A 24,414-nucleotide genomic window follows, 5' to 3' on the forward strand; every position below is an offset into this window, starting at 1 on the left:
TTTGCATATTGTATGAGTATACACCATTGAAGCTCATGCTTTGCTGTTGTTTTCTTTTGCTTTTTCTAGGAGAAGCCTGTACAAGAAATAAAATATTTAACATCTCTGTATTTTTTGTTGTTAAATTACTTTGTCTTGTTAAAATTATGGTACTAGCTTATTTAGGGATATCAGATAAAACAGAAAACTCTGAATGAGCTATAAATAGATCTCTTAAAAAGAGGTTTACATTTTCTTCATCATTTCTAATTACAAACAGAATGAAAGCCACTCCATTTCATCTCCAAAAAATTCTAAGGACAATAGGATCCAAATTTTCACTTAAAAGCTACATTGTATCTTACATGACTAATAAATGACTTTTAACTCTAAAAAAAAAGAGCTCATTAAAACAACTCATTACTTACACATGCTTTTCTCTGATTAATATATGGCAAACTGATTCCATAGGTCGCATTTACAGCAGCTCTGTGGTGGATGTTTTCAGGATCCTGCATGATTTTTATATTCAACCCTGTCTTTTGCTGAAACAAAGAAACAATGAAACTTTCATGCCAGAAGAACAAAACTGCCTACTAACATTTTATATCCTCAAAGGAGTCTAAAGTTCTTTGAGAATAATTATTTTAATGTAATTCTCACTGGAAAAAAAAGTATATCTTTGGGTCTTTTATTTAGGTGACTAATTAGTCTGTTATTCACAGAAAAGGAATTTTCTGCAGATTTTCCTCTGTGTATCCTGTTACTCATAAAAATCCATCTGCAGACGCCATTCATTTTCTCAGAAATACTGCTAGAAGCCAACCAAGGTGGACAAAGGATAGAATACCTGGTCTCCATTTATTTTTAGCTTTCCAGGTCAAGAATTTTGCCAATGAAGTCTATACTACGACTATGCAGGTAGAGGGCTCCCTTGGTCTGTTAAAGTGTCCCCTTTCCTTGAGGGACATTTACAGGTAAATCTGTTTGGACTTGGTAAATTTACCACAACAAACTTATCCACTCCTTCGCAGAGCTTTTGCTATCTATAGGAAAAATATATGCTCTCATTAGAAAAAAGAAACACACATCTCATTTGAACCACGTGTTCCTCATTTAAAATAATTCAAATGAGTTACTGCTGAGATGCTTAAATATGAACCACCAGGATAGGCAGCACAGTGGTAGCCGGGAAGGGGCCCTGGATAGGTGACCAGAGACCTAGGCTCCAATCTTGCTCTACCCTGGACTGCCTGCGTGTGACCTTGGGTAAGTTACTTCCCCTCTTTGGAAGCCAGTTTCTTTATTTGCAAATTGCGACATTAGACTTGACAGTCTGTCTCTTGAAGGAGTATCAACCCCCAATCTCCCCCTCCCATGTTTTGCTTTCTATTATTTGATGCTAAAAGGTAAATTGACACTTAAGGAATATGGTAGTACCAACAGTTTCTGAAGTCTTTTGTGACTTTTAAATTTAGTGGGTTTTAGCATATTCATAATGTTATACAACCATCACCCTTACCTCGAATTCAGAACGTTTTCATTACTCAAAAAGAAAACTCATACCCATTAACAATCAGTGCTCATCTCCTCCTCTATCCAGAGCCTGGCAACTGCTAATCGACTTTCTTTCTCTTGGATGTGCCCATTCTGGATATTTCTTATAAGAGAAATCATACAATATGTGGTCTTTGTGACTTTTTAAAAAGGAGGTGTGAGCAATTAAAAACACTGATTTCCTTTCAATGGAGTGTCTTAGTTCTGAGGGCGATCTGATGCAATTGTTAAAACGGTTATAGGAACCAGCCAGATGAGCTCATGCTGTAGTAATTTCTTTGATCTTAAGCAGTCATACATGGCCTGTGCCTGAGGTCAAAGTGAAGGGGAAGACTACAAAAACACCTATGGAATACATGCCGTCTAGATAAGTTATTTCTTAACACAGTCTCCAAACCTTTTTTTTTTTTTTTTTTTTTTGCGGTACGCGGGCCTCTCACTGTTGTGGCCTCTCCCGTTGCGGAGCACAGGCTCTGGACGCGCAGGCTCAGCGGCCATGTCTCGCGGGCCCAGTCGCTCCGCGGCATGTGGGATCCTCCCGGACCAGGGCAGGAACCCGCGTCCCCTGCATCGGCAGGCGGACTCTCAACCACTGCACCACCAGGGAAGCCCCAAACCTTCTTTTTATTTTTTTAATAGTTTTTAGACCAAATCTCCAAATAACTGCACTCAGTTGTGCGCATGATTTAACCCATGCAGGGACACAGGTTACAAATAAGGCATAGCTCTTCCCTCTCCTTAAAGTCTGTGTGGTGACAAAAATAATGTAGTGCCTAATTATAAATGGCTTTCCTTCTGTGGGTAACCCACACTTACAGCACTACTCCAGGGTTTTTGCATGGAAGCTGAGTGCCTCTTTTATTGAAATTAATACCTGAACATAATTTTTTCCTTCTTAATTAAACTTTCAGAATAATTTCCATTCTACCAAGTATTGGGAAATTGCTAATATGTATTATATTGGCTGGATGTGGTTTCTGTAATTCGGGTGTTTTTTGAGTGTGTATTCTGTATACAGCTGATGGCAATAACTTCATCTATCATGTCTAAGCTTTGTTAGAACTTTTAAATTTTGGGATCATTGGCTCAGTGGACCATAGCCATTTTCTTAGTTTTCTTATGCTCCATCAACTTTATGTGGCTTTGGGACTGGTATGTAAAGGAAATGATCAAATACAGAATCATTGTTAAAACTGGCATTAAAAACTAGTTGTTTCCTTCCATTTTTACATTTCTATGGCACTGAACACAGATGTTTCTGGAAAGAAATCAAAATGTAAATAGAAATCCAACAGAAATGATAGGTTGTAATAGCAAGTCTTTATTAGCTTCTAAAGCAATGGAAAAATCCTTTAAAATTATTAATATTCTAATATTTTCTCTTTTGACTCCAAAGCATGTGTATGCCAAAATAATATGTAGCACATATTTAATTCCCCTTTTTAAAAATATTAAGAGTTTACATTTAAATAATATAAAAATATCAAATGGTTTCACTGAAAATCACTGTCATATACATTCATAACCTAAATTTATCTTACAAACCATCTATAGAGATGTATAGGGAAATATTTATGAGCATAAGCTACATTGCCAGACCCAGTAATAAGATTTTTCAAGAAAAGTAATTATAGATTTAAAAACAAAAACAAAATCATTCCATTAAGCGTAAAAGCAATGCTCTGGAAGATGATCATTGTTTACCAACAGTGAGATAAATATCAGAAATAATTTCAGAAAATTTTCTTAAATTGTTCAAGAAAAGACAGCAATTTATTTAATCTATCTTGAGTGACTAAACAATCTAAACTTTGTATCCTCTCCTTTTGATAGTAATTACAAGCAGATATATCAAATGTGACTCTCATTTAGACTTTGGTTTGTAAGAACAAAAGTTATTATCAGAGCCAATTACTGTTTTACCTACTTGGCTGCACAGAGCAGGGAGCTCAATTTTCATCTCATCAGTGATTTTGCGGTATTTATTTTATTACTATGTCCACAAAGTGATACAAGAAGGAAATAGCTTCTGCTATTAAAACTAAGGCTTGAACATAAGAGGCTAAGGTTTCTTTTAGAAGAAGTTCTGAATGTAAAACACTAGGCAGCGTGTAATGCCATCTCCCCAGACATGGGCAGACCATAAAATGACATACATCTGAGCAGTAGATCCCACACAGAGTAATCAAAATTGAAATGCTTCACAAACAAAGTTGAGACAAGCTATTCACTAAGTTACAGTGTTATCAGCATAACATTATTCTCAACAGTGTTTGCTACAAGTAATGCCTTCTTTTTTAAATTCAATTTTAATTTAAAATTATTTTTAAATTATTTTTTTACTTGAAAATTTGTTTTTGGCTGTATTGGGTCTTTGTTGCTGCATGCGGGCTTTCTCTAGTTGCAGCAAGCGGGGGCTAGTCTTTGTTGTGGTGCGCAGGCTTCTCATTGTGGTGGCTTCTCTTGTGGCAGAGCACGGGCTCTAGGCACACGGGCTTCAGTGGTTGTAGCATGCAGGCTCAGTAGTTGTGTCTTGTGGGCTCTAGAGCGCAGGCTCAGTAATTGTGGCGCACGGGCCCAATTGCTTCGCGGCATGTGGGATCTTGCCGGACCAGGGATCGAACCCGTGTCCCCCGCACTGGCAGGTGGATTCTTAACCACTGTGCCTCTAGGGAAGTCCCACTACAAGTAATGCCTTCTAAAGTGTATGTTGGTTAATATCATATTCCTACTGGTTAAAGATACCTGCTGTTTAATCTCAAAACCAAAAAAAAGAAAAAGAATCCAGTCACCTTTAATGCTCTGATTCTTTCAACCATTATTATATTTATTTGAAAGAACAGTAGATACCAAGTCCTAGTTCAAGCTATATGATCTAGATTTTTCATTTGTTAAAACTGGGTAGTAATACCTACCTACATGGGGTTGTTTGTGAGGTTTAAGTGACTAATGTGTGTTAAGTATCTCAAATGATAAAGTACTACTCAGGATCCTACAGGCCCCCAAATAATAATGCAATGCAGTGAAACATTTCAAATATATAAAAATCTATAGTTCTTAATAATATTTCCCCCTTCCCCAAAAAAACCCTAATTGATAAATTAATCTGAAAGTAGATAGATCAAAGAAAGAATCATACATTTATCCTTTTCCTGAAAATCTGTTTTTCAGATTCACCAAAGAGTTGCTAAGGGAAAGTTCTTCAGAGAAGCTAATAAATGCGGAAGGAATGATAGAATTATAAAATTACCAATAAACAAATAAAATTATGACTTTGTAATCCCTAATGAAATAATTAGGTAAATATCAGTTTTTGCTAATATCATTAGGTGAAAGCTTGTGGGGAATTTTACTATTATTATTATTTTAATTAATTTATTTGTTTATTTTTGGCTACACTGGGTCTTTGCTGCTATGCATGGGCTTTCTCTAGTTGCGGCGAGTAGGGGCCACTCTTTGTTGCGGTGTGCGGGCTTCTCATTGTGGTGGCCTGTCCTGTTGTGGAGCACAGGCTCTAGACACATGGGCCTCAGTAGTTGTGACATGCGGGCTCAGTAGTTGTGGCTCGTGGGCTCCAGAGCACAGGCTTAGTAGTTGTGGTGCATGGGACCAGTTGCTCCACAGCATGTGGAATCTTCCCAGACCAGGGCTTGAACCTGCGTCCCCTGCACTGGCAGGGTGGATTGTTTAACCACAGACTGCCACCAGGGAAACCCGGTTGTGGGGAACTTATATAGGATAGATCAAACTGGTAATACTCAGACTCACTGATCAATCTTAATAACATCATTAAAAGAGAGAAAAGAAATTGCCTCTTGATATGCTATAAAAGGAAGTATACCTCACCACCTGTGAAGTATTCCCACCAAAAAGATGTCACCTGAATCTGATCAAGCTTCTAGATAAAACTACTAGTTTACAAGAAATACTAGGGACAGAGGAATGTGTAAAATGACACCATGAGATTGCAATCAGCCAATCCAGACTAAGGGGGTGGAGAACCTGTATGACAAATGACCTGGTTTCTTTAATAAGTGACATTTAAAAAAAATTGAAGTACAGTTGATTTACAATGTTGTGTATAAGTGACATTTTTTTAAATGAGGGAAACTGCTATAGATAAAATGAGATACAAATGTAACGTGTGATATTGTACAACATGGGGACTATAACCTTTAAAAATTGAGAATCACTATAGTACACCTGTAACTTATATTGTACATCAAATATACTTCAATTTAAAAAAATAAACAACAACAAAAAACCACAAATGCAATGTGTGGACATTGTTTACATCCTGATTCAAACAAACAAGAACAGTTTTAAAACAATTGGGGAAAACTGAACATGGACTGAGAATTATACAGTGTTAATGCATTGTTAAATTTGTTAGATGAGATAATAGTTCTGTTTTTTTTAAGTCATTATTTGAGGTGTTTAAAGGTAAAATGACATGATGTCTGGGATTTGCTTTAAAAGACTTCACCGAGAAAAGTGGAGGGAATAGATGAAATAAGAATGGTAAAATTAAGGCAACTGTTAAAGTTGGGTGATGGTTACACGGATTTCATTTTGTTTTTGTGTCCATTCAAAGGTAAATTTTCATAATAACAAGTTATATTTAAAATTAAAGTGTAGTTAAAATTTAATTATTCATTAATTTATTATTTGAATTCTAACATTCCATGCTTTATGATATTCCCTCTTACCTCCCTGCTAGGCTAGGGGATCAACAATCACAGCATCACTTAACCCCAAGCTGCTTCTAAAAAGCCCAGCTGCCTCAGGTTAACAAAGCCTTAAGACTTTAATTCCATTCCGATGTGCCTGTCCTATGTTCTGATTCCTGTAGTTGAATTGTAGAACAAGAGGAAGGTTGGGGGAGAGAGCTAACATTTATTCAGCCTCTATTTTGTACTTGGCACCATAATATGCGGGGCTTGTCATAATCCAAGTGCTGTCCTATAGCCCTTAAAATGGGAAGAGGGAGCATATGATATTATCGCTACTTTACTAATGAGGACAAATGGCTAAGGGACTTCTCAAGGTCATATAATCCAAAAGTGGAGAGACAGGATTGTATTGATGTCTCTGACTTCAAAAGCCTCTTTCCATCATAACATGCTGTCCCATTACAACGAAATGTTTGTTGATACACTCTTGATTTAACTTCCTATATATCAGGATCTCTCTATCCTTTACTTCCTCTCTAATCCCCACAGGCACCGCTTTGATCTGTGCTCTCATTGATTATTACATGGACCTCTGTAATGGCCCCTACAATGGGTCTCCTTACCTCCAATCCATCCTCTGCATGACCCAGAATGACCGAACTTCTGATCACTAATTGAAATACGTATCTCACCTCCAGTTAAAGAAAAAAAAAACAACCCATAAATCCAGACATAGAAAAATTAAATTTGGTAATGAGAAGGATAACGGTAATGAGAATAAGACTGTTTGCTGTATGTGACTGAAAATTGGAAGAATATTACTTCAGTAAGACAGAATTTATTGTTCTCATGCATGTGAAGTCCAGAGATAGGTTGGTCAGGGTTGGTTTGGAAATCCAGGAAGTTACTAGGGACCAGGCTCCTTCCAGCTTAATATTCTGCTATCCCTAATGTATGGGCCTCTTCCTCTTGGTCTAAGATGGCTGCTAGAGTTCCAGCCAACACAGCCCCATTCCAGGCAGAAGAATAGAGAAAGGGGAAGAAAAAGATCAAAGAGCACAAGTCAGCTATCTTTTAAGGCAGTTTCCAGAAAACTTCCCACAATACCCACCCCTAACATTTCATTAGCCAGTACTACTTGGTCATATTAGCTATGTCCAACTGCAAGGGATGCTGGGAAATGTAGTCTTTATGTTGGGCACCCATATATCTAGCTAAAAATCAGCTGTTCAGGAAAGCCATTGGAGCCCAGTCCCTTTCCCCCTTTCTGTCCTAACCATCCTCAGAATATTGCCCTTTGTCCCTACGCTTGTCACCTTGTGGTTGCAATATGCTTGCTGCAACTCCAGTTGTCATGTCTGTGTTCAGGGGAGAAAGAAGGAGGAAAGGGGAGAAGGGACATGCCAGTTGTTACTATATCCTTTCATTTGGAAAGCAAAATATCCCCTAGAACCAACCCCAGGAGACTGCTGCTCAGTACTCACTGGACAGAATTGGGACACATGGTCATACTTAGCTGCAAGGAAGGCTCAGAAATGAGGACCCTTATTCCGCCTGGCATGATGCCATCCTGAACAAAATCACAGTTTATAGTAATGCAGACGAGGGAGTGGATACTGGGTAGGGAACTAAAAATTTCTGCCACAGTCATGCAGTCTGCCCTAGCTAAGGGAGCAAGTACAATAAGATAAAAGTGATAAATAGTGAAATAATGAGAGGTCAGTGGATTGAAGGTGCTTACTGAAGTGAAGAATTGTTGGAAGAATGTACTATGTGAGCTGGCAGACTAGGACATAGAGGTCAGAGACTGCTGTGGTTGAAACAGATTTTAGAGATGATGTACTTACTGGTTACAACAAAGCCCAGGCATTTGGCATATCCCCCTGGCCCTACCAGCGTACCTTTGCCAAACCTCTAATATTGCACTCACCACTCTGTCTATAGAATGCCTGTCTACAGACTGTGAGCACCTACAGCACTGAAATTTGCATTCCAGCACCTAGCACATAGTAGCATTAAAATCAAAATATTTGAAGAAATGAAACAGCACACCAGTGAGGAAAGACATTTTTTTGTTTTACTATGTTTGTGTCATTCTTACAATATGCCATGGAGACACTGTCATCAGCTTATAGCAGTAGTGTGTGCCAAAGGTGACATTCTGTCCTGTTTTTATGGCACATGGGCCAATTGCTAATTCCGTGACCTCCCTTCTTTTGCTACAAGCTACTCTCATGTGTTGGTGGCCAGGGAATGAGGGCTGCCTGAATGCCCAGAAGTTAGCATCCCCTGGTAAGCCAGGGAGAGAGTCAGGAGAAATTTGGGATGCCATCTTTGAAATGTTATTGAACCATGGAATACCATATAATAAATTTTGAGTGTGCTTTGCAGTTGTAGTAAATAGCTTATGTTTCTGGAGAAGATGCTCTAAGTCATAAATATGTAGCTAATTGACTCTTCTCACAGAAACAATGTTATTAGAAAATATAGTCCTAAGGGCCTATTTTTTTTAAAACACCTTTATTGGAGTATAATTCCTTTACAATGGTGTGTTAGTTTCTGCTGTATATCAAAGTGAATCAGCTATGCATCTACATATATCCCCATATCTCCTCCCTCTTGTGTCTCCCTCCCACCCTCCCTATCCCACCCTTCTAGATGGTCACAAAGCACCGAGCTGATCTCCCTCTGTACTCAAGTCCATTCTCTACATCTGCATCTTTATTCCTGTCCTGCTAAGGGCCTATTTTTGATGCCCATTTTTTATAGAAATAACCCCAAATACCACGTTTAGTCACCTGTTCCACTAGCCATAAGTTATACTGTAAAGTATAAACCTCTTTATATATATAAACTAATTGAATGGTAACCAATTACAGTAAAACAGCTTCGCATATGATAGAGTATAATAGTGTATTATAAATAATTCTAATGTGGCTTCACAATTGCCATATTAGTATCACTGCAACAAATCAGAAATGGAAAAGGTCACTTTTATCAGGAGCATTGCATTGAGAAGTTTCTTTGGGAAAGTTTAGAGGGACATATCTGAGGATAATTCTGGGGATGGTTAGGAACTTTTGTGGAAAAAATCAGGAATTTGTTCAGCTGCTTTCTTTTTTTTCCCCCAGTTGTAAATTTCCCTGTGGCAAACACAGGGAGGGATCTCAAGTTTTCGTATTTTTTTTTTTTTTTTTTTTTTTTTTTCTTTTCAGTACGTGGGCCTCTCACTGCTGTGGCCTCTCCCGTCGCGGAGCACAGGCTCCGGACGCGCAGACTCAGCGGCCATGGCTCACGGGCCCAGCCACTCCGCGGCATGTGGGATCTTCCCGGACCGGGGCACGAACCCGTGTCCCCTGCATCGGCAGGCGGACTCTCAACCACTGCGCCACCAGGGAAGCCCAAGTTTTCGTATTTTTAACAGTGGTGAGGAAAAGCCAGGACTCTGAAGTTAAACAGAGCTGAGTCTGAATCCCAGTTCTCCTATTTCTTAGTTTTAAGTTACTATCATCGCTCATCCTCGATATGCTCGTCTGTCAGATGGGGATAACAATAATTCCTTCCTTCAGAAATGTTGTGAGGATGAGATATGATTTCATCATCATGGCTAACACAGGCTCCTGAATGGTCTTCCTGCTTCCACCCTTGCCTTTCTACATCATATTCTCGGCCTCGCAGCCAGAGTGACCCTTGTCAATTGCAAATCATATCCGATTGGTCCCCTGGTGAAAAGCCTCCCATCTCACTCAGATCTCCGCAGTCCTTACAATGGTCTGCAAGATCTGGTCCCTATCCCTGTTCCTACTTCTCTCCCCCTTGCACATTCCTCTCTAGCTTACTTGCTGTTCACACTCCTAATTCAGGGTCTTTTCAGGTTCTGTCTTCTCTGCCTGGAACACTCTTTCCCCAATTATTTGCCAAATGACTTGCTTCCCCATATCCATCAGATTTCTGTTCAAGTGTCACCTTCCAAGTGAGATCATCCCAACACTCCCTATGTTCCTAACCTAACTTTTCTCTCATCAACTAACATACTCTATGTTTACTTTTCAGACTGTTTTCTGTTTTCCTAATGACTACCTTACCCCAACTAGAATGTAAGCCCCATGAGAGTAGAGAAACTTGGCAGATGCCTAAAATACTGCCTGGTACATATCAGGTACATAAGTGAGGTTGACCAGTATTCATCAACAAATAAGAAGAAGAATGAACACTTACATAGCACTCACCATGCATGGGGCACTGTTATAAACATGCACGTATGTTAACTCATTTATCTTTACAACCGGGTGTCATAGAGCCATTTTGCAGATGAGGAACTGAGGCACAGAGAGGTTAAATGACTTGCCAAAGTACAGATAGTATAGTGGTAGAGAACCGGGATGTGAACTCATCCTTCTGACCATCATGTTGCCGTATATTGAGAGGCCTCCTCCAGGCTGGGCACTGTCTAGGCACTTGGTTACAGTAATGAACTAAACAGAGTCTCTCTGCTTTAGATTAATAGAGACTTAGAAATAAAATAATCAAAACACAATGTATAAATCTTAGCAGATCCAAGTTTGGACAAAAGACCAGTAAAGCCATTTGGAGGATAATGAGGGAAATCTGAATATGACCTGAGTACTTATTACATTCAGGAAGTATTGTTATAATGGTAATGTTATAATGGTGTGATAATGGTATTGTGGCTAAGTAGGAATGTGTTCATTTTAAAGACACACGTTAAAGCATTAAGGGGTGAAATGTCTATATGTCTGTATTTAAAACATTTCAATAAAAAATAGATGAAGCAAAACTGGTAAAGGTTAACAATTGTTAAATCTAGGTGAAGGAGAAATAGTTATTCAATACACTATTTTTGGTTTATTTTGAATATTTTCATACTAAGAAGGTTTTAAGAAACCAAAGAAAGGGAAAAATCATTTTTAAAAGTTTCTCTGCTCTCATGGAGCTTATATTCTAATGAGAAGACAGAGATCACAGTGCTTATTGGTTACTTGTAGGCATTCTCTTCTCCCCACTTTATTCTGTAAAATCCACCCGCTATTTCACCAGCAAAATTTTCCCATCCAATATTAAATGAGATACAACTCACAGTGAAAATCTGTAAAGCAATCCTTACTTGCCCTGACATTTTCTGTCTTTTATCTCTCATCACGTTATTCCTCATAATGGCAAAAATCTCAAAACTTTAGTTTTAGCAAATTTTCAAAAATCACTTTCTCAGTGAGATCCATATTCACAAAATTAAAGATTCTTCCCATCTTAGACACAGATCTCGCACATTGCTGTATTGTATTAGATCACAATATATATTTTTATATTTTGTTTTGATGGATAAAGCTTCCATCTTATGGAATTCATTGGAAAATAACTCTCAAGCAATGAGATGTGTTTTTTTTCCCTGCTCCACAAACATACAAATTGTATCATGCTTCTAAGTAGGTCTTGCATTTAAACAGTTTTAGGAACTTTTATTTGAAATTGCTTCAGACTTAGCTTGCCGAACACAACAAGAAAATCAAACACTCTCTTGGCCTATAAAGTTTTTCTCCTCTTCCTTCCCTCCTTCTTATCTATTTTGTTTGTTATTTCAAACCCTCTCCTTGACTGTTATGAGTACATGTGTTCCTATCGTCCAAGGTGCCTAAAAGGAAGGATTGGGCCGGTGTTGATTTGGAGCCTTAGCTCCAGTCTTTTCTTTATATTATAAAGAAAAGCCATCAGAATATGGCTTTTTCAAATGTAAGAGAAAGTGATAAACAATTCTTTATTGTGATTCTTAATTACAACTGAGAAACTCCGATGACTTGTCATTTTAGGGTTTTTTTGGTGTGAAATGGAATTCCAAAAACAATTTCTTCACTTTGGAGAAAGAGCTTAAAGTAGCAACTGGGGTTTACCTAGTTTAAAAGGTTGGCAGTGGGCAATTAAAGGTGGTAATATCCCAGCTGGATTTCACAGCTACTCAATAATACAAGCTTTGAAGTTGGGTAGTAGGCTTATAGAACAGCTGGCAAAACAGCACTGTTTGTCATTGACTTTACAGCGCAATATTAGGGCTATCTTTGTGTCAGCAGTTATGCATTTTTAAGCAGATGTCACTGATATTAGATATAAAACAACAATAGGGATCCAGGCCCTGAAGGTAAAGTCAGGGGTGGGAAACAGTCCATGCCCCTTTCTAAATGAAGCTCACCCCTGCTCGCAGTATTTAAAAGAACACAGGGCACATAAGATCCCTTATCTTTATAATCATTTGCCAGGATTCAGAACTCTTTTAGGAAAATAAATTTCTGGCCATAGTTTTTTGTTTTGTTTTTTTTTCCTGGAATAATAATAGCAACTATGTGTTCTAAATAGTCCTAATCTCAATATATTTTATTTCATTGTCTTTACAACCTGGAGATCTCTAATCTTCCGCTTATGGACTAACTCTGGCCCTCCTGAGATTCTTGGCAAAGTAAACATTTAACGAAAGCAGAGGCTTAATAGTAAGGAAGATGAGAAGTTTAAGCTCCCTTTATAACAGCACTCTGTTTTTGTTTTTCGTGAGAGCCTTTATTATTACCTGGTATTTCTTATTGATGGTCTATCTCAACTCCCCTAGAATGTAAGCTCTGTGAGAGTCGGGGGACCTGGTCTGAATTGTTTCATCCCAGGGTGCCTCTAACAGTCCTTGGCACACAGGAAGTACTCCACAGATAGTGGCTGAAGGAACCCAATGTGACAAGTACAGTGACAAAGGTAGGAGTGGGCTGCTTTGAGAGTACAGAGGATCCTGGATTAATATTTTATATGGGGATGAGCACACCATTCGAAGTCACTATGGCGGTTTCATTTATTCATTCAACAAACATTTGTTGACAGTTACCTGGCATTACATTGCAATGGACAAACTGACATGGACCTGCCCTCGTTAAGCTTATAATCTAGTGGGAAGTCAGGCATTTTTTTAAAAATCATATAACAATATCTAGTTACAAATTTTGGCAAATGTAATAAAGGAAAATACAAGGTATTCTCATCATAAGCATCTTTGCTGTAAGCATTTTTGCTGCAAACATCCTTGCTGCATAACTAATTGGCCATAAGGCAATTCTGCCATCAAAGATAAAATAACTGGTTGACAGTTTTTGAATTTGACAGTTTCCACTGGTTGAAATGCATTAGTCATTATGATGGCTTTATCAAGCTGATCGATGATGATTTTGCCCCAAGAGCTGGTTTCTTATTTGAAGCACACTACCTGGAAAGAGAAAGAGACTGAAGGTCTTGAAGGTGCAGAGTTGAAGCCAGGTTTCGCATAGAACTTTGGAACATCTTTCAGCGGACATGTAACAAATATGCCAAGAATAGAACACAGCTTAGCGGCTTTCACAGGGCAACGCAAAGCTCAGGTACAAACACGCACCCTAGTATTTGTAAACGGATACCTCTCTTAATGACGGACGAAATGTCAGTGAAAAAGAAAAAGCACAATGCCAAACGAGGAGATGAGTCAACAAACAAACAAAAATATGTATACAAATACTATGAATGAAAGACTTGAAAGACAAGTGCTTCGGTAAAACCCACAAAATAAAATTGGTCATTTGTACAGCAGTGCCATGATCTACCCACATTTTAAATGTATTCAAATATTTTGTATTTTGCAAAAAAGTCATTTAAATTTTGTTATTCATTTCTCATGCTTCTTTATGTCCTTGTTAATGTCCCTCTTTTGTTTTTGTTATTTTATCTCTTATAGCAAAATTGCCTTATGGCCAATTAGTTATGTGGCAAAAATGCTTGTGGTGGAAATGCTTGCAACAAAGATGTCCACAGCAAAGATGCTTCCTACCAAAGTACCTAGAACTAATACAAACAATTGTAAAAAGGGTACCAAGTGATGGTGGCACAATTCTGTGAATATACTAAAAACCTCTTAAAAGGGTGAATTTATGGCATATAAATTGTATCTCAATAAAGCTATTACTTGAAAAAAGGGTATCACGGTGGTTAAGAGCACAGCCCTGGATCCCTACATTTCTGGGTTCAGATCCTGGCTCTGACACTAGCTGTGTTCTCTTGGGCAACTTATTTAACATTTCTGCATCTTGGCTTCTTCATCAGTAAAATGAAGATAATAATAACATCTCCTTCTAGGATTATTCCGAAGGTTAAACAAGTTAATGTTCCCAAAGCACTGAAAATAGCATCTGGTACCCAGAAGAGGTGAACTGTTACCACTTTGGGGGAGTCAGGGAGGAAACAGGAATCAAATCGAAAGAATAACCAAAGCCAGAAACCTCTTGGGCTCTATTCCTTGCCGCCTGGAAACTTAACTTCAAAGAAAGCTCTTTTGTCATAGAAATTGGACCATGCTGTGAACATATCTGAAACAACAATTGCATGTTTTCTCATTTAGAACACAATTTCCCACCTTTGCTCTTGAAAAAAAAAAAATTCTCTTCTAACAGCTTTATGGAGATATAATTCATAAACTTTATTTCGCCCTTTCAAAGTATATAATTTAATGGTGTTTAGTAGATTCAGAGTTGTGCAGCCATCACCACTATTTAATTCCAGATATTTCATCCTCCCCCAAAGACACTTGACAAGCATGGACATCATTCCCCACCTCCCCCCCCTCCTCCTTCCAGCCTCTGGCAACCACCAATCCACTTTCTGTCTCTACGGATTTCTCTCTTCCTACCTTTACTCTTGGAAAGGCATGTGGAAGTGAACTGTGCTGTCTTGGGGGTTGCCAAAGTTTCCCCTCAGATTCCAGAGGGAAAATAAATGATTTCTGATCAATTACAGCTGGAAGCAACCTAAGTTTAAAAAAAAAAATTAAAGTCAAATTTGCTATCATAAAAGCTTCACAAATTGTAACTTAAAAACAATGCTTCCTAGTTAAATTACATTTTATGGGAAATATTCTATTGGTAATTACAATAAATCTGACCAACTTTAGCATTTTTACCACTATAAAACTGCAGTTGTTTATTAAGCATAAGAACTTCCTAGCCCAATAATGACCATTATAGCATGAATAAAAAGCTCTATCTCTGGCTGAGTTTATATGATGCACAATTGACAGAATTACTACTCTATAAAATATTTCTCAATTAAAAAAATACAATATGCTGTATTTTGTTAAATAAAATTAAGTCACAATATAGCCAATGTTAAATATATTCAAAATGCTGATCCCTAAGCAGTTCATCCTTATATTTTTCATTTATTTTTTTATTTTTATTTTTTTTCATAAATTTATTTATTTTTGGCTGCATTGGGTCTTCGATGCTGCGTGAGGGCTTTCTCTAGTTGGGGCGAGTGGGGGCTACTCTTCCTTGTGGTGTGTGGGCTTCTCATTGCGGTGGCTTCTCTGGTTGCAGAGCATGGACTCTAGGCATGCGGGCTTCAGTAGTTGTGACATGCGGGCTCAGTAGTTGTGGCTCCTGGGCTCTAGAGTGCGTCTCAGTAGTTGTGGTGCACGGGCTTAGTTGCTCCGTGGCATGTGAGATCTTCCCGGACCACGGGCTCGAACCCATGTTGAACCCATTGGCAGGCAGATTCTTAACCACTGCACCACCAGGGAAGTCCCCATCATTATACTCTTTAAACTTCTGCTATTTCATATAATTGCAGAGACTTAAGGATCAAAGGTGGTGAAAGGTCTTCCTTGTTAAGCAGTGAGGAGTTCCATGGGATAGCAATGTGCAAACAAAGTAAAGTTGTAAGAATGTGTATATGTGTGTAATGTAGGTCTTAATTTTAATTTTAAAGCAGGTTCCAGTTCTTTAAGATAGTCAACATAATTAAGGGCAATTAAACTCAACAACAAATGACTCACTTTCTTGATTCTATTGTGATGCCCACTTTTGTAAAATTACAATTAAAAAGCAATTTATGGACTCTGGTTTCATTCCAACATGTAAAGAGCTTGGAAGTTTCGCTCCAATCCTCAGCAAGAAAGCTGAAGAATCAGAAAAACAACTCTTCTTAGATACATCAAAGAACTGAGATCACAGGGAAAACTGCTGCCTTCAAAACTGGAGAAAGAGGTGGATAAAGCCCAAGAGCAGAAACCTGCTGCTGGAGCCAGTGCTGGGAAGAGCACTTAAATTCTAGTCAACAAATTTCTGGAGGCTCAGTGTGGATTCCCTTGAGAGTTAAAAACTCCGAGGGGCCAAGTCTTAGGATGGCAGATGACCCATACTTCCATGAGTTTTACCTCTAGGAGCCCCACCTTGTTTTCTCTGTGAAGATCAGAGAAAAATCCCCTCCTGCTTCCAGCAGGGAAAGAGGAAGAGAATACTCCAAGTTCTGTTCTTTGTTCTGTTCTCTATAATGAAAGCTGGGTCTCAGGGAAAACTATTTTATCAAAGCCTTATCTGACCCGAAGAAGGGCAATTAGCTAACTGCAGCTCCCTCTAGTCTTCCTGTCTCACCTAAGGGGAGGAAATGCTGAGAAAAACTTGTGATGGTAACAGGGACACAGACCCTCCAAAAGAATGAGACCTAATCACAGGATTATTGCACGTTTCCCCCCAACACATACTACATCCACAGAGCCTCTGCATACAGAGGATTACAGGTGAAAGAACTGCAAGTCTCAGATTCTATTTAGGAAGGAGTTTCTAGGGAAACCCAAAAACAATAGGGGGGACAAAAACAAAGATAGCTGGGGAAATTGAAGCCTCAGACATCTACAGTTACAGCAGACAGTAAACATGGCATAACACCTGGCCAGATAAAGGCCTACTTACTTCACACTAAATGCCTACCTACCTCAGTTCCTATTACCTAATACAACATGTCCAGCTTCCAACAGAAAATGACAAGCCATGCTAAAAGGCAAGAAAAAAACAGTCTGAGGAGACAAAGCAAGCATTAGAATCAGATTCAGATATGACAGAGATTTTGGAATTATCAGACCAGGAATTAAAAATAACTATGATTAATATGCTAAAGACACTAATGGGAAAAAGTGGACAATATACAAGAACAGGTGGGTAATGTAAGCAGAGAGGTTGAAGCTCCAAAAAGAATCAAAAGGAAATGTTAGAAATAAAAAATATTGTCAGAAATGAAGGATGCCTTTGATGGTCTTATTAACAGACTGGGCATGGCCAAGGAAAGAATCAGTGAGCTTAAAGAAATGTCAATTTAAATTCCAAAAATGAAATGCAAGGAGAAAAAAAATTAACAAAGCAGAACAGAATGTTCAGGAACTGTGGGACAACTATAAACGGTGTACCATACCCATGTTGAGAATATCAGAAAAAGAAGAGAGAAAGGAGCAGAAGAAATATTTGAGTAATAGTGGCTAAGAGTTTTCCAAAATTAATGACAGATGCTAAACCATACACCCAGGAAGCTCAGAGAATACCAGGGAGGATAAATACCAAAAAAAACACACCTAGACAAATCATATTCAAACTATGGAAAACCAAGGACAAAGAGAAAATCTCGAAGACTGGGGAAAAAACTTACAGAAGAACAAGGATAAGAATTATATCAAACTTCTCTTCATAAACCACTTAAACAAGAAGACAGTGAGGTAAAATATTTGAAGTGTGGAAAGAAAAAACCCGCCAACCTGTAATTCTGTATCCAGCGAAATTATCTTCAAAAGTGAAGAAGAAATAAAGATGTTCTCAAACAAAAGCTAAGAGAATTGGTCACCAGCGACTTGTCTTGCAAGAAATGTTAAGAGAACTTCTTCAGAGGAAATGAAAATAAAATAGGTCAGATATGGGATAGATGAGGCAAACGGAAAATCCAGGGACCTCACCATCATGTCCTCCCCTACTCGCCACCTTTCAGAGTCTTCTTAAGTTTGTTTTATATATAACATCCAGGGGTTTTAATTGTATTTATCAGAAGGAATAGGGGAAAGTATTTCTATACCATCTTCCTAGAAGTGAAACTCTCTTAGTGTATTTCTTACAAATCCTTTTACCTCTGTATTTATGTATTTAGAAGTGAATTTGGGGACTTCCCTGGTGGCGTAGTGGTTAAGAATCCGCCTGCCAGTGCAGGGGACACTGTTTCGAGCCCTGGTCCAGGAAGATCCCACATGCCGCGGAACAACTAACAAATCAACCTGCCCTGTGTGCGCCACAACTACTGAGCCTGCACTCTAGAGCCCGAGAGCCACAACTACTGAGCCCACATGCCACAACTACTGAAGCCCAAGTGCCTAGAGCCCATGCTCCACAACAAGAGAAGCCACTGCAATGTGAAGCCCGTGCACGACAACGAAGAGTAGCCCCTGCTCACCACAACTAGAGAAAAGCCCGTGTGCAGCAACGAAGACCCAATGCAGCCAAAAATAAATAAATTAATTAATTTTTTTAAAAAAGTGAATTTGAATTGAGATACAATTTTGCATCCCCCTTTTTTCCCCTCAACATATGCTGTGAGAATTTTTCCATGTCATGAAAATGTCTTGGACAATATTGGTTTTAATAGCTATATAATACACAGATGTGTTGCAGATTTAATCATTGTTACTGTTAACATTTAAGGTTCCAAGTTTATTGCTACTAAATATAACACTGAACTGAACAAACTTATACAGAGATCCATGCGTATCTCTCCTTATATCCTAGGAGAAATTCCTAAGATACAAACTACCAAATTAAAAAATAACAATTTAAAAAATCTTCTCACATACTTTGAAAAACCTCCTTTAAGAACTTTGTGACAACTTATACCTCCCACCAGTAGTATAAAAGTACACCCATCTTTCGGCCCCCTCATCAGCACTGAGTATTAGGGTGTTTTAAATGACATGTTTCGCTAACTTGTTAAGAAAAACAGTAATATATAATTTAATTCTTGTTTACCAGTGAGATTAAATATTTTTCACCTATTTACTGGTTATTTGCATTTCTAGCTCTGTATTCTATTGATGTCCTTTTGTCTATGTCAAGGGTTTTTATTATTATTATTATTATCAGCGAGAGCACTTTGTATTTAAGAATATTAGCAATTTTTATATCATGTGTGTTGGAAATGTTTTCCAATTTATTGTTATTTCTAAACTTTATGATGCTTTTAAAAATTTTAGTTTTTGTTTCAAAAAATTTCAAACCCATAGAAAAATTGAAAGAATAGTGAGCATCCAAATACCCTTCACCTAGATGACCAAGTGTTAACAACTTGTGCTTTGTCTCTCTCTGTAACTAGGAGGTAGTCATATTCTGTATAAGTAGGATTTGTGTACTGCTTTGTAACAACCCAGAAGAGATTGGCTCCAAGGGGGCTTCAATAACTGAGTGGAAATGTACCTTCTAATCTATACTCATCATTTAACAGAAACTTCTTCTTTCCTTCTCACTGTTTCTCATGATTATCTGCTTTGTTCTTGGTTTTTTTTCCCCCTCAAAACACTAGCATCACAGAATATAAAATGAAGATTTCTGTGCAGTTCTGATGGTGTTGGTACAGATGGTAGTCACCCTCCTAGTGTTAATAAGCAAAGCGTGGTCATTAAGAACAGTGTGAGCAGATATCTCAAGCAATAAAATCTGTGCAAGCCAGCAACGATAAGAGGAAGAATCACACTTTGACATAGAAGAAGACTCATTGCCAAAGTAGGGATAATAATGAAACCTATTTTGAAAACAATACAAAAGCACTTTGAGCTCTTTGGAGAAAATATACCACTTTTGATAATGTCCTTATCATTGTTTTCTCAATGACTGCTAGGGAAATCTTGCATGTGCTGCATCCATTATCATCACTTTGTGTATCTATTGGGTTTTGTCTCTGTTAGACAAAACTACCAGATATTTTCTTGAGCAATACTTGGGAAAAGGGAAAACCATCCCCTGTGAAAATTAGCCTTCCTGGTTTTCAGGTAGCTATGGTGTAGGAGAGGATACTTGCAGACACTTGACTGGACTTCAATCTGGGCCTCGCTATTCTGTTTGTTTTTTAATTTTTTTATTGAAGTATAGTTGATTTACAGTGTTAATTACTGCTATATAGCAAAGTGATTCAGTTATACATATATATATACAGTCTTTTTTTAAAATATCCTTTTCCGTTATGGTTTATCATAGGGTATTGAATATAGTTCTCTGTGCTATACAGTAGAACCTTGTTGTTTATCCATTCCATATATAAAAGGTTACATCTGCTAATCCCAACCTCCCACTCCATCCCTCCCCCAACCCCCTTCCCCTTGGCAAACACCAGTCTGTTCTCTATGTCCGTGATTCTGTTTCTGTTTCATAGATATGTTCATTTGTGTCATATTTTAGATTCCACATATGAGTGATGATATATGGTGTTTGTCTTTCTCTTTCTGGCTTACTTAGTAAGATAATCTCTAGGTCCATCCATCTTGCTGCAAATGGCATTATTTTGTTCTTTTTATGGCTCAGTAGTATTCCATTGTATATGTGTACCACATCTTCTTTATCCATTCATCTGTCAGTGGACATTTAGGTTGTTTCTGTGTCTTGGCTATTGTGAATAGTGCTGCTATGAAAATAGGGGTGCATGTATCTTTTTGAATTATAGTTTTGTCCAGATATACGCCCAGAAGTGAGATTGCTGCATCATGTGGTAATTCTATTTTTAGTTTTCTGAGGAACCTCCATACTGTTTTACACAGTGGCTGCACCAACAGTGTAGGAGTGTACCCTTTTCTCCACATCCTCTCCAGCATTTGTTATTTGTAGAGTTTTTAATGATGGCCATTCTGACTGGTGTGATGTGGTACCTCATTGTAGTTTTGATTTGCATTTCTCTGATAATTAGCGATGTCGAGCATCTTTTCATGTGCCTATTGGCCATCTTTATGTCTTCTTTGGAGAAATGTCTGTTTAGGTCTTCTGCCCATTTTTGGATAGGGTTGTTTGTTTTTTTGTTGTTTAGTTGTATGAGCTATTTGTATATTTTGGAAATTAAGCCCCTGTTGGTCACATCATTTGCAAATATTTTCTGCCATCCTGTAGGTTGTCTTTTCATTTTGTGTATGGTTTTCTTTGCTGTGCGAAAGCTTGTAAGTTTGATTAGGTCCCATTTATTTATTTTTGTTTTTATTTCTATTGCCTTGGGAGACTGACCTAAGAGAACATTGGTATGATTTATGTCAGAGAATGTTTTGCCCATGTTCTCTTCTAGGAGTTTTATGGTGTCATGTCTTATGTTTAATTCTTTAAGCCATTTTAAGATGAATTTTGTGTATGGTGTGAGGGTGAGCTCTAACTTCATTGATTTACATGCAGCTGTCCAGCTTTCCCAGCACCACTTGCTGAAGACTGTCTTTTTCCCAAGAGACTGCCTTGCCTCCTTTGTTGAAGATTAATAGACTGTAGGTATGTGGGTTTATTTCTGGACCCTCTATTCTGTTCCATTGATCCATATGTCTGTTTTTGTGCCAATGCCACACTGATATTGATTACTGTAGCTTTGCAGTATTGTCTGAAGTTTGGGAGGGTTATGCCTCCTGCTTTGTTCTTTTTCTTCAGGATTGCTTTGGCGACTCTGGGCCTTTTATGGTTCCATATGAATCTTAGGATTATTTGTTCTATTTCTGTGAAAAATATCGTGGGTAATTTGGTAGCAATCACATTAAATCTGTAGATTGCTTTGGGTAGTATGTGGACCTCACTGTTGATGACCTGTGTGACCTGGAACACTGGTGTGAGCCTCAGTTTGCATAGCTTTAAAAGGAAAGGGTAGGGCTTCCCTGGTGGTGCAGTGGTTGAGAGTCCGCCTGCCGATGCAGGGGACGCCGGTTCGTGCCCCGGTCCGGGAAGATCCCACATGCCGCGGAGCGGCTGGGCCCGTGAGTCATGGCCACTGAGCCTGTGCGTCCGGAGCCTGTGCTCCGCAACGGGAGAGGCCACAACAGTGAGAGGCCTGTGTACCGCAAAAAAAAAAAAAAAAAAAAAAAAAAAATCTACCTCATAGGTTTAAAAAAAGTCCTTTGTAAACTGTCAAGTGTTATGATGATGAAATTCATGATAATGAGGATGATGATCATTATTGTTTATCTTTTCTAAATAATTTTTAAAGGTGGATTCAGGAATAGTACCCATTTTGAGTGGACTCTCCCAATTTCCTGGGCTTCCGTAATAGAATGAAGCCCCATGTATCTGAAAAACATTGAATCTCAGTTACTCATAGGAACTGTGCTCTACTGTCAAAGGAGCAACAGGAATTTGTAGTCCTTATTATATGCCAGTCCTCTCAGAAGGAGTTGCTACCATGGTTGTTTGGCCCCTGACACTCCACCAGACTCACTGTGTAAGCAGACATTGACAAGCCTACCAGCCTTATTGCCAGGTCCCACTCTTGGCTCAATCCTAGTGCAAGAGGCTTACTCTAGCCCTTCATAGCAATGGGGTAGCGGAATTTCCAGGACTAAGCTATTGATCACACAGAGGCAGGCCCTCTATTTGGCCAAAAGAATACTGAATCCAGGGAGTCATGCTTGTCCCAAGGATCCCAAGCACAAATGATCTGCATGAGGATTGCCCAGAGTGTTTGTTACAATGCAGATTCCAGGACCCCATCTGGGAGCCAGTGAAAGAGGACTGCAAACCCAAGTTTAAGAACCGTCACTCTAGACCTGTGGTCTCTCAAATAGGGTACCCACGTCTCAGGTGATGCATAAGACAAGGCCATTCGTCGTGTGAAGAGAGTGTAAGAACTTCTATTTATCTATAATAAGATGCATAAAATAAAAAATAAAAATAAGAAATTACTTTGTACTACTATTTAATACTCAGTTCGTCACTGGATCCCTCACGTGGTCATTGTCACCTGCGCTTCTGGATACCTCCTGAGAGTGGAAGCTCCAAACCACAAAAGAACGAACAGGCGGGTCAGCATTGTATGTGTTTTTCCAGAGCATTAGAGTGAACTGCAGTTTATTCATGAAGTGGGTTTGTAGATTATATTATTTAGTTTTAACTAAACTAAGCCTGGAAAAATGGACAGGTGTCCTAAAAAAAAATCCTGCGAAAAGCCACACTGTATTTAAGATAATGATGACATGCATTGGGAATTCCCTGGCGATCCAGTGGTCAGGACTCCGAGCTTTCACTGCCAGAGGGCGTGGGTTCAATCCCTGGTCGGGGAACTAAGACCCCACAAGCCATGCAGCAAAAAAACAAAAACAAAACAAAACAAAATGATAACAAGCATTGGTGAAAAACAAGAAAATGGCAGAACTTACACTTTTACTTCTAGCTTTTCTTCAGCCATATTAAAATGTAAAAATGATGATCAACCAATCAAACTTATGAAGAGTCAGCCTCCCCAAGCCCCCCAAACTTAAAAATTATCCAGAAGACTAACTAAGATATGGGCTTACATCCAACCAGCATCAATGTTGAATCTCAGTTAAGTGTAGAGTATTTTTGGGATATTAGCCACAACCAGTATAAAGCTGTCATGATTAACAAGATTAAGAAACCAAAACATTATAATTAATAACCTGTTTACAAGAGAAAGAAGTTTTGTGCTGTTAATAAAGTAAGAGACATTTTTTAACTGTTTAGTTCATCTTTATCTCATTATTGAAACATTTCTATGCTGCTGTTAGTTGATAATTCACTCTCTATGATAATAAGTATATAATTTACAAATAAGCAAGCACATTTTATGGGTTCACACCCAAATTCTTTGACTGATAGCTTTGTGGGATCCAAGGCCAGGTCCAGTTTCTGTCCCAACTTGAAACTTTTATGAAACTAAATCTCCCCCTTTGGCCTCCTGATCAGTTGTGACAGCCGGTTTCTCAGTGAGTCATTCCATCAGTCATGAAAAAACTCCTTGTTTACTTGGGTATCCTAAGGAATTTGTCATGGAACCTCAGAAGAAAAATGCAATGAATTGGTCAGTCCTGCTCCTCCCAGTCATGTGAACCTGAAGAAATTCGGGGTTCTGCAACCTGCTTTGCATATAATCTCCTGGGAGGCCACAGCAGACTCTGAAGCAAAGTCTATTCATGACAGTCTCTGGACAGTGCCCCGCCCCAAGTGCAGAGCCATGTGTGACTATCTACCTGGGAATATGACAGTCACAGACAACCGGCCCTGAGCTCCTGGGTCTCATGTTTTCCATTTCCATCTGCTGCTTCTCCTCTTCTGCCCTGAGCCATGCCCTATGACTCACACTTCCACTCCTAGGGCCTGCCTTGGGTCTGCTTACTTTGAAAACCCAGTTTGGACTCTTCTCCAGT

The 24,414-nt window shown here is 38.6% G+C and overlaps 1 protein-coding gene across 2 annotated transcripts in view; it reads right to left on the minus strand.

Moving 5' to 3' along the window:
* Positions 1–24,414, minus strand: part of IQCH (IQ motif containing H) — a 213,853-nt gene that overhangs the window by 178,441 nt on the left and 10,998 nt on the right. Inside the window, exons 4-5 of one of the 2 annotated variants that reach the window (XM_032623393.1) lie at positions 14,911–15,028; positions 408–524 (exon numbers count right to left, since the gene is read on the minus strand). In XM_032623393.1, coding sequence (XP_032479284.1) covers positions 408–524; positions 14,911–15,028 — 235 coding nt within the window. The remainder of the gene's footprint in view (positions 1–407; positions 525–14,910; positions 15,029–24,414) is intronic. The other variant, XM_032623387.1, reaches the window with a different exon arrangement.

The sequence above is a fragment of the Phocoena sinus genome, chromosome 2, assembly GCF_008692025.1.
Source record: "Phocoena sinus isolate mPhoSin1 chromosome 2, mPhoSin1.pri, whole genome shotgun sequence".
Taxonomy (NCBI): Eukaryota; Metazoa; Chordata; class Mammalia; order Artiodactyla; family Phocoenidae; genus Phocoena; species Phocoena sinus.